The sequence below is a fragment of the Fukomys damarensis genome, unplaced genomic scaffold (assembly GCF_012274545.1).
Source record: "Fukomys damarensis isolate Sample0158 unplaced genomic scaffold, DMR_v1.0_HiC HiC_scaffold_36, whole genome shotgun sequence".
Classification (NCBI taxonomy): Eukaryota; Metazoa; Chordata; class Mammalia; order Rodentia; family Bathyergidae; genus Fukomys; species Fukomys damarensis.
In genome coordinates, this window is record NW_022900948.1 from 49,233,205 (window position 1) to 49,243,607 (window position 10,403).

The 10,403-nt window shown below is 55.1% G+C and overlaps 1 protein-coding gene across 1 annotated transcript in view; it reads left to right on the top strand.

The window, feature by feature from the left end:
* The window catches only part of Nelfb (negative elongation factor complex member B), a 22,213-nt gene extending 12,493 nt beyond the window's left edge, over positions 1–9,720 (top strand). The window contains exons 14-24 of the mRNA XM_019205198.2: positions 15–129; positions 196–426; positions 3,916–4,101; positions 4,834–4,946; positions 5,473–5,575; positions 5,732–5,827; positions 6,115–6,257; positions 6,353–6,459; positions 8,565–8,706; positions 8,884–8,992; positions 9,144–9,720. Coding sequence (XP_019060743.2) covers positions 15–129; positions 196–426; positions 3,916–4,101; positions 4,834–4,946; positions 5,473–5,575; positions 5,732–5,827; positions 6,115–6,257; positions 6,353–6,459; positions 8,565–8,706; positions 8,884–8,992; positions 9,144–9,290 — 1,492 coding nt within the window. The 3' untranslated portion in view covers positions 9,291–9,720. The remainder of the gene's footprint in view (positions 1–14; positions 130–195; positions 427–3,915; positions 4,102–4,833; positions 4,947–5,472; positions 5,576–5,731; positions 5,828–6,114; positions 6,258–6,352; positions 6,460–8,564; positions 8,707–8,883; positions 8,993–9,143) is intronic.
* The last annotated feature ends 683 nt before the right edge of the window (positions 9,721–10,403 follow it).

Here is a 10,403-nt window from a genome sequence, read left to right on the forward strand (position 1 = left end):
CCCCCCCCCCGCAGCCTCACGGAGACAAGCCTGCACTCACGTTGGAGCATGGGGCTTATTCTGGAAGAGCCATGGGTCTTGAGCATGTCTGCCCGCACTCACTGGGGCCTGGTGCTGTGCTGTGCACCTGTGGGTGGGCGGGGCTCTCGGCCTGTCCCGAGGGAGGCCAAGGAGGCTATGGTGCTTTCTGTGTAGGTTCCTGAGAAGAAGCTGAAGCTGGTCATGGCTGACAAGGAGCTGTACCGAGCCTGTGCAGTAGAGGTGAAGCGGCAGATCTGGCAGGACAACCAGGCGCTCTTTGGAGATGAGGTGTCTCCATTGCTGAAGCAGTACATACTGGAGAAGGAAAATGCACTCTTCAGCACGGAGCTCTCTGTCCTGCACAACTTCTTCAGTCCTTCCCCCAAGACCAGACGCCAGGGTGAGGTGAGGGGCTGCGGGAGCTCAAGCAGAGCTCTTCGGGGCTGTGTGGCCAGCCCCTTCCCTGGCTGCCCCTTCTTCCCCAGTGAGGGTGGGAGTTGTTCTGGAGTGTGGGCTACTGCTTATAGCTGTAGAGCTTGGTTGCCTCTAAGTTTGTGTGTATTTTGCATGTTAGTGTAAGGGTAAAGTCTGTGGACAGGACTTTAATTTAAAAGGACAGCTGTACACCATTTCAAAGAGCGAACTGGTACATAAGCTTTCCGATCTAAGTAGTTTGTTAAGGTGGTGTGGTTGAGTATTTCATATTTCACACTTTAGAACAGAGTGAATAGAAGTTTTCACTTATTACTAATGCCACTAAACCTCTAATAAGTTACTTTTTATTGAGATTTCCTAATTAGCCATCTGTCTGTCTTTTTGTTATGTTTGAGACAGGGTCTTGCTGTATAGTTTGTGCTAGTCTTTTTGGCAGTACTGGGGATTGAACTCAGGATCTTGTACTTGCAAGGCAGGCGTGGCACCACTGAGCTAAATCCCTCGCCCCATGTGCTAGTCTTGAACTGAGGGTGTAGCCCAGGCTGGCCATGAACTTGCGGCAATCCCTCTGCTTCAGCCTCTCGAGTGCTGGGATGATAGGTCTGTGCCACCACACCTGACCTATGAGTATCAGTTAGTAAAGCGAACAAGTAAGCTATGTATATCATTCAAAGTTTATTATCCCCATCGAGGGAAAAAAGGATAGAGGAGCTGTGTATGGTGGTGCATATCTGGAATCCCAGCTATTCAGCTAGCTGAGGCAGGAATATTGGAAGTTTAAATCTAACCTGGCAATTTATTTGTTTGTTTATTTGGTACTGGGGATTGAACTCGGGACTTTGCGCTTGTGAAGCAGGTGGTGGAACCACTGAGCTAAATCCCTGTCCCTAACCTGGTCAATTTAGTGGGAACTTATCTTAATGTAAAATATACAAAAAAGGTCCAAAGGCCTTGGATTTAATCCCCATATTGGGGTGGTAGATAATACCTTTTCTTTAATCTAATGTAATGTGATTGGTAATCGGTGTGAATGATTGTTATTGAGCTGTATTGTTTTTATCTGAGAGTCACTAATTTTGCATTGTGGTGAGTCTTCCATGCTTATAGCACGTGTTGTTGCCACATAGCCAACACCAAGTAGCCACATGTTGCTGGTTTTTCTGAGGCTCTGTATTGTTTTTATCTGAGAGTCACTAATTTTGCATTGTGGTGAGTCTTCCATGCTTATAGCACGAGTTGTTGCCACATAGCCAACACCAAGTAGCCACATGTTGCTGGTTTTTCTGAGGCTCTGGGTGGGCCAGGTGGAGTGGCCCCTGCTGGGATTGGGCGGGTATGGCACACACCCTGCCTGTCCCTTCCCTGTGCTGTTTATTCTGGTTTCAGCCCTCTGGCCCCATCTTGTCCATCTTGCAGACTAAGCCCTTGCCCCTCTGAGCTGTGAGGTCCCAGTGTCCCCAGCCTTTCTCTATCTCTCCTTTTCCTGGTGAGCTGATTCTGGATTTGAGAGACTTGCTTGGTCTGCCTTGTCCTAGGGTGAGCTTTCTCTGAAAAGTAGTTGTTTTGTTTTTGTTGTTGTTGTTTTTATTGTACCAGGGATTGAACTTAGTTTTGTTTTGTTTTTGTTGTTGTTGTTTTTATTGTACCAGGGATTGAACTTGGGTCCTTGTGCTTGCAAGGCAGGCAGTGGAACCACTGAGCTAAATCCCCAGCACTGAAAAGTAGTATTTTAACACAAACAGCAAAATATACAGAGCAGAAAATCACCTCCCTCCAGCTCTCCTCCAGGCCAGGAAGTGGGGGCCACTCTGTCCCCCCCCTCAGCTGCACCCATACTCTGCAGGTTGCTGGCTTGCCCCACAGGCTGTCTCCAGGCCTCACTCCCGGGTGGATCTGTCTTTTGGTCACATCACATTGTTGGCATGGCCAGAGGGCGGTGTCCGTGGTGTCCTGTGCTGTGGACATCTTGCCCTTCCAGGATGGACAGGCCACCACATTTCTTTGTGCTGCTCGTCTGGACAGTGATGGTGCGGCATGCAGTTTTCCTGAGGTTCCTGGTTGTTATTCTGGGACCTGTGTCCTGGCTTTCTCCGCTATCCCAGCTCTGGAACTCCATTACCCTTCACAGGCTTCCTTCCCTGATGTGCCAGGCCACCCCACATCTGTTCTTTGCCCGTGTCTTGTGTTAATTGTATGTTTTGTGTCCCCCAGCTTGCTTTCCTCCTTTAAAACAAATTTCTTTTTGAGGCCTCAGGATCGAACATTCAGGCACGCTAGGCAAGTGTTCTCCCACTCAGCGACATCTCCAGCCCCTCTTCCTCTAGCTTACTTTTTCTTGTTTTGTTAGGGAACATCCTTTTTTTGTTGTTGTTTTTCTGGTTTTTTTGCGGGGCTTTGGGATGGAACCCTGGGTCTCAGGTGTGCTGGGCAACTAACTGCTCTACCACTGAGTGACACCGCAGTCCCTCAGAAACACTGAAGAAAGTTTTCAGAGTTCAGATGCACCTGCTGTTTATTTCGCTTAGACGTTAGCCGACTGGTCTACTTGCACTTGAAGTTCCAAGTGTTGAAGTCTTTTTTCACTTTTCTCTGGTGTGCATTGCTGAAGATGGCTCTGAAGAGCCTCCGATTCCCCGTGCTTTGTCCACAGCCTGATTTTCGGAGTCTGGAAGCTTTGCAGTCTGTTGGTGCTCCATGATACTGCAGTGCTGTGGCAGTGAGTGCCAAGCTAACACCTGCTCATGGTCCCAAAGTGTGAGGCAGCTGGGTGGGTCCTGGGTTCTGTCCTTGATGAGCTATGATCAGGAGCCCTGGACAGCCTCCTCCCTTTGGTTCATGTGTACAGGGGCAGGGCTATGGTCCCGCTTGCCCACCATCCTCGTTGGAAGTGCCTAGTTCCCATGTAGGTGGCTAGGAGCCCTGTGAGCTCTGGACACAGTTTAGCTGAGATGGGGCCTGCAGACCTCAGTGGCAGGTACTGTCAGGGATCCTGAGAATGTCTGCAGGGCCAGGGGCTTTGTAGCCCTTGCTGACCTTACCGCTGGTGGAGTGCAGCTTGGTGCCTTGGGCTTTCTGTGATACCCATCACCCTGGGCTTGCCCTAAGTGTCCCTCAAACCAGGGGCTGAGGCCAGTTAGCTGTGGTGTTTTGGCCAGAGAAGCTGTGGCCCTCTGGTAGGAGCCTATGAGCCACCCGGACTCTGGCCTGAGTCCTATGTCAGGTGGTACCGTGTCCCTGTGCTGCCCTGCAGTGAAGGTAGGGGAACCCTGGACAGCAGTGCTTATTCTCTGGATGGGGGGCTTTGCTGGTACTCTGTGGCCAACAACGGGGACACAAGGGGACAACGGGGACAGAAGCCTGTGGGGAAGCTCTCTGGAGGGAGGGCAGTGCTGGTTCTGGGCCCAGACCTGTGCCACTGCTGTGTGGGTTGGGTTGGGCTCCTTGCACTGTGTCCTCTAGGTGGTACAGAAGCTGACACAGATGGTGGGGAAGAACGTGAAGCTGTATGACATGGTGTTGCAGTTCCTGCGCACGCTTTTCCTGCGGACCAGGAACGTGCACTACTGCACGCTGAGGGCCGAGCTGCTTATGTCCTTGCATGACCTTGATGTGGGCGACATCTGCACCGTGGATCCCTGCCACAAGGTGTGCATGCTGAGCCTCGCTCTCAAGTTCTGCTGTCGTGCAGCTGCTGACCTTGCTGGGAGCTCTGAGCACTGGCCCTCCCTCCTGCCCCAGCTGGTGCAGGCCTTGTGGCTGCCCTGGACCATCCTAGCTTCCTTGACCTCAGCTGTTGGTGAGCACAAGGGTGCCCAGAGAAGGGGATGGCACCAGTTCAAGTCTCCCCACACCGTCCTGCTCCAAGCCTTGCTGCTGGGTAGGCTGCAGTGCCCACACATGAGCCACAAGGAAATGGGTCCTCTCCTGGTGCTGCAGTGACCTTGCAGCTTTTGCCCCAGAAAGGATACCCCTGCTTCCTGCAGGCCCCACACGCCAGTGAAGGATCAGAGGTGTCTTCTGTCCGAACTATATCCTCTGGACCCATGGCACTGGGTTTTCTTGTGTCAGTATGTGGTGGGCAAGTGACAAGGCAGATAGTGGTCCCAGCCTGTCTCAGTCTGGAGGTCCCCTGGTCCAGCATGGGCCCCAGAATACTGCCCTGTTTCTGCCCTCTCTGGGGCCACCAGTTCTTGGGCATGGCCAGGGCTGGGGTTCTGGGGTGTAGCCTGCGTCTGTGTTCATCTCTGCCCCTGCCACCACCACCACTAGCCTGTGGCTGTCAGGGCCCCTCAGTGCTGTCTGGGTGGAGTGAGCTGAGAGGGCTGTCGTTTGGTGCCACTCTGGCTGTCCCTGCTCTGACTTTGCCTTCCCCCACAGTTTACGTGGTGCCTGGATGCCTGCATCCGAGAGCGGTTTGTGGACAGCAAGAGAGCCCGGGAGCTGCAGGGATTTCTGGATGGCGTGAAGAAGGGGCAGGAGCAGGTCCTGGGGTGAGGGTCAGCCTAGCCCTTGGCCCTCATTCCAGGGTGTCCCCAGCTGAGACACCATTGCTTGGGATGAGTCTGGTAGCAGAGAGACCCCATCTCTGTGGAGTGTGGGGACACTGCTCCTTGGCTGCTTTGAGCTGAGGAGTGGTGTGGGGCCCCATCCTGGCTCCTAGTATCCTCGGACTGGTGCGTGAACACAGTGCTTGGGGTACAGCCCCGCCATGGTCCTGAGCTAGCATTGTCAGAATCTGGGCCAGGTTTTCAGAACCAAAGCCTACCAGTATGTACACTTCACTTCCTAACTCTGGTTTGAAAGATCTTTGGGTCAGTTAAGGAAAAATTGTGAGCCTTAAGCTTTTCAGTGGTGGACATCTGGAGTCCAATCTGCTTGCTCCCTCCTATTGAGGAAGCCAGTCCTCAAGGCCTGGCAGCCTAGTGCTTAGCTGTTCCTTCAGCTGGCTGTGTGGAATACAGTGACAGGGTGGGACAGCCAGGCTCCCCAGCTAATGCCGAGAGCCATTCCTTCCAGGGACCTGTCTATGATCCTTTGTGACCCCTTTGCCATTAACACATTGTCGCTGAGCACCATCAGGCACCTACAGGAGCTGGTCAGCCAGGAAACATTGCCCAGGGTGAGTGCAGGTGTGGCCCAGGGCACATGGGGGCTGTGATTGAGGTCCTGGGGCCCTGGCATCTGGCCCAGGGGCAGTGGATTCCCAGCGGCATGGTGAGCAGGGTCAGCAGTGGCCTAGCCCTGGTGTGCTGTTGAGGTCTCTGTTTCCCTACAGGACAGCCCTGACCTCCTCCTGCTGCTCAGGCTGCTGGCTCTGGGTCAGGGGGCATGGGACCTGATCGACAGCCAGGTCTTCAAGGAGCCAAAGATGGTACAAATCTGAATCGAGACCACTCTGTACTCTGCTCCTTGGGGGAGGGGCAAGGCAGGCCCCTCTGGTCCCACAGTGTCACTGGAGGCTTCCTTTTGGGAAACGCCCACCTGGGTGTTTGGGGTGTCTCAGAAGATGGGCTGGCCATGTGATTGTGCCAGGTGGGGGTTCAGGGGTTCAGGGACACAGTGCTGGGTGGGGTTCCAGGAGGCCAGGAGAGGGTCTGGAAGATTTGCAGGGGATGGCCCTGTTGGGGTAGGCACAGGCTCAGAGGTCTTCCTCCTCAGGAAGTAGAGCTCATCACCAAGTTCCTGCCGATGCTCATGTCCTTTGTGGTGGACGACTACACATTCAATGTGGACCAGAAGCTTCCGTCTGAGGAGAAAGCACCAGTCACGTACCCCAACACGCTTCCTGAAAGTTTTACCAAGTAGGGCTTAGAATCCATGGTGTGAGGGCATGGGTTGGCACAGCGGGGTGGCTGCTGGGCAGGGTTCACTGCAGCTTGTGTCCTGTCCCGGCCAGGTTCTTGCAGGAGCAGCGTATGGCCTGTGAGGTCGGGCTGTACTATGTCCTGCACATCACGAAGCAGAGGAACAAGAATGCACTGCTGCGTCTGCTGCCCGGGCTGGGTGAGTGCCGTCGTGCTGTGCACCTAGGTGCCTGGCCTGGCCTCCAACTGTGCAGCGGGAGGCCCTGGTGTGCGGGTTGTAAAGGGGAGCATCTGCACAGCTGCTGCTCTGTCTCGTGTGTGGCTCACACAGGGTCTGGCACCGACTGGTGAAGGGATGGGCTCTCTGGGTGCATGGAGGACTGAAAGCGCTGCAGGGTGATGACAGTGAGCCAGGAAGAAGTGGAGGGGCCCCACAGGTCCCGCTGGGAGAGGTGGCTTCGGAGCATCTGTGTCTGCAGAGACAGGCCCTGGCTTCTACTCACTCGAGCCTTCTGGGGTTGTGCATATTTCATGCTAAGTGTGTTGAATCCCTTCTGCAGCTTTCTGTGTGCAGGAAGCCTTCTGTGGGTATTAATTTGTATGTGGCCACCCTCCAACTGTGTTCTCAGCTGGGTTTGGTTTTCCCTGGCTGCTGGATTGAGCTGCTACACACTCCGGCCTCTGCTGTTGCAGGTTTCTGTTGGGCTATGGCAACTAGGAGCCTCCCAGCTCCTGCCAGCTCGACAGAATCAGGTCCACATGCTCTCCAACTTTGGGGGTGTCAGGATATTTAAGGGCCTGGGCCTATTTGTATTTTGGTCAGAAATGACATTGATCTGCCTTGCTCTTCATTCTGGAGCTTCGTATCGGCAGGCATCTGTCCCCAAATGAGTGGCATGTGTCACTGCAGTCCTGTTCAGGAAGGGCTTGTTTTTAAAGTGTTTGATTGGATTCTAGGAAGAATGGACGTGGATTTTGTGGGATTTTCTTTTATTTACTCTTGTAAGTCCTGACTTACAAAAATGAGTTCCATTCTGGGGGAATGTTCGTAAGTCAGATATGTTCCTAAGTAAGACTGACAAAGTGAGTCTTAAACACCTTGACACAAATACACAATGTATTCCGCCACCTGCTTCACAAGTGCAAGGTCCCGAGTTAGATCCCCGGTATCAAACAACCAATGTAAAGCATTTTAAAAAAGGCAAACACACACATAGATAAACTATGTACTATCGCATTGTACAGTAAGCACACAGCAGCACAACTGTGGCACTGTCCAGCAGAGGTATGAGCTCTTTCTGTGATTTGTTCACATCTACGAATGTTCATAATTTGAGGCCTTTTTGTATTTGTAAAAGTTCGTAACTCCAATGTTTGTAAGTCAGGCCTCACTATAGTTATTTTTATTTTGAGTTTTGCTTGATTTCTGATCATAGCACTCTGAGCAGATGAAAAGCTAAGAGCACACCATGGTGAAGCCTTGTGTGTCACTGGTCCAGGTCTGTGTGGCTCAGGACCTTGATATTGCCACACGTGTCCCCCAAACAGTTCAGTATGCACCCTGCAAAGGAAGGGGCTTCCTAGCACCTACCTCGGAGTGTGGTCGCTCAGCTGGCTGTGGTTCCTGCAGATCAGGCACTGGGCCAGCTGTGTGTCTGTGGTGGCTTCAGCATCACCATGGAGATGGCATGCCAGGACTCGGGAGCTACCTTCCCTCTGCAGCTTCCTGCTGCTGAACTCTCAGTCTGGGGTGCTTTGGAGTCAGCTGCGGGAATTGGGTTCATAGCAGCTGAGACTCAGATAGTTGGCAGTAGCTCCGTGGGAGGCCAGGGGCCCCTGAAATGTCTAGCTATCCCATGGGTCAGATGGCATCAGCAGGGTCTGCCCTGAGGGTACTCTCGAGTGGCACTGTGTCCATTGTCCCTTGTGAGGGGTGTGACTAAGGTGTCATCCATCACCTTCCCTTCCTGCAAGTGATGCAGGTGCCACAGGAGGCTCCCAGTGTTTCTAGCAGACCTGCCTTGGCAGCTGTGGCTTCCCCACCTGTCTGCAGTCCTTTGTCCTTGTTCCTGAGAACTGTCTGCATGGTGTTTGGAGAACTCTGTGCTGTGCCTGGTACATTCCTCCATTTCACTGGTGTCCGTGGCGTGTCTGGCCTGGCAGCTACTGGACTCTGGTCTGGCAGGGGCATCATCTCTGCCTGTACCCCAGCTCTGGCCCTCCTGCTTTGCCAAGCCTCCTGTGGGTCCCCTGGGGCCAGGTGCTGGGAGGGTGGTGGCCTGACTGACTGCTGCATGGTTGCAGTGGAGACCTTTGGCGACCTGGCCTTCAGTGACATCTTCCTCCACCTCCTCACTGGGAGCCTGGCCCTGCTGGCTGATGAGTTTGCCCTGGAAGATTTCTGCAGCAGCCTCTTTGAAGGTTTCTTTCTTACCGCCTCACCCAGGTGGGCCACAAGTGCTGGCTGGCCCAACCCTCGTGGCCTCTCAGCCTGGGGGCTGCCTGGCCAAGCTGGGGAGGTATTTGAGGGGCCCTGGCCCTGTCTGCAGGGGCGGTGGGAGGGGCCTGGGGGAAGGGAAGCAGGGTCTTTTCCCCAGCCCCAGTCTAATTTGGCCTTTTCCAGGAAGGAGAATGTGCACCGGCATGTGCTGCGGCTGCTGCTCCACCTGCATGCTCGGGTGGCCCCATCCAAGCTGGAGGCCCTGCAGAAGGCTCTGGAGCCCACAGGCCAGGTTGGTGCCCACCCATCCCCGGTGCCACCTGTGTGCACCCTGCTGTGCTGGCCTCAGTGACATGCTTATTGCCCACCATGACCCCTGTGGGCAGTGTCTTGCTGGTACCTGGCTCTCCTGTGTAACCCGGGGCGCCTGGCTCTGCCCACAGAGCGGCGAGGCTGTGAAGGAGCTCTATTCCCAGCTCGGAGAGAAGCTGGAGCAGCTGGACCATCGGAAGCCCAGCCCTGCTCAAGCTGCTGAGACGCCCACACTGGAGCTGCCCCTGCCCAGCATGCCTGCCGCGGCCGGGCTCTAGGCGGGGGCTGGTGGTCGTGGCTTCTGCCCGCCATGGCACCCACTCACCGTCCTGGGGCCTAGCCCTGTGCTGTAGGTACTGCGAGGGTTTTCATAGCAGGAAGGCCGTGCTGCAGGTTTTCACAGCCGTGGCAGGGATGGGCGGAGAGGGTGAGGAAGGGGAAAGCAGGGCTCTGACTGGCCCCACTCTGTGGCCCAGGCTGAGGGTGGGTGCCTTGCTGGTCAGAGCAGGGGTTGCTGGCCAGTGTCTGCGGGGCTGGAGATGCCACTGGGCAGCAACCTTGGGGTGCACTGTCCCCATATCTATGGCCCCTCAGGCAGCACCTCCCCTGGAGCACCCTGCCTCAGTTTACTCACTAACTGCTGCTTGCCCAGCTGCACCGTGACCCTGGGCGAGCCAATGAAAACACACAAGGAAGTCTCCATGGATGTGAATAAAGACATCTTGGTAAATCCAGTGGATGTCTGTGCTGGCCGGGGGCTGGGGTTGCCAGCAGCAGCGTCGGGTTCTCTCCCTGGCTGATCATCTTCCCACCTCCGTGGTCCTGGGCAGCTGTGGACAGGCCAGGCCAGCTCTTTGGTCTTTGGGGCCTGGCGGAGCAGCCTCCCTCCCTGATGGGGATGCAGGGCCCTGGGCACACATGAACAGCCATCTGAGTCATCCCTGGGCCAGGCCGGCTTGCTGGGGTGGCAGGGCCCCTGGCTGAGGTGGGGAGCAGTGAGTCTGAGGCACCTCGGCTTCTCAGGGTGAACAGCTGTTCTGCCAGGTGGAGCGTGTCACAGGCAGATGGGGTCAGAGTACCCTGGCAGCCAGTGATACCCAGTCAGCTGAGTCAGGAAGAGGGGTTTACCTGGGCTCATGTTCCACAGGCCCAGGGTCCAGGGCCACATCTGTTGATGGCCATGTGAGGACTTCAGTGAAAAGTGGGTCATGGGGTGGGCTAGGGTGTCAGTGATTCAGGGCCCGGGAGCCCCAGACAGACGTTTGAGGAGGAGGGTAGGCTGGTGGTGTAGATGGGGCCCCTCTGCTGTGACATTTGCCCAGGTCACTCGTGTGGCAGAAGAGGCAGAGCTGGGCTCCAGGGAGGACGGCAAAGGCAACACTGGCGAGGTC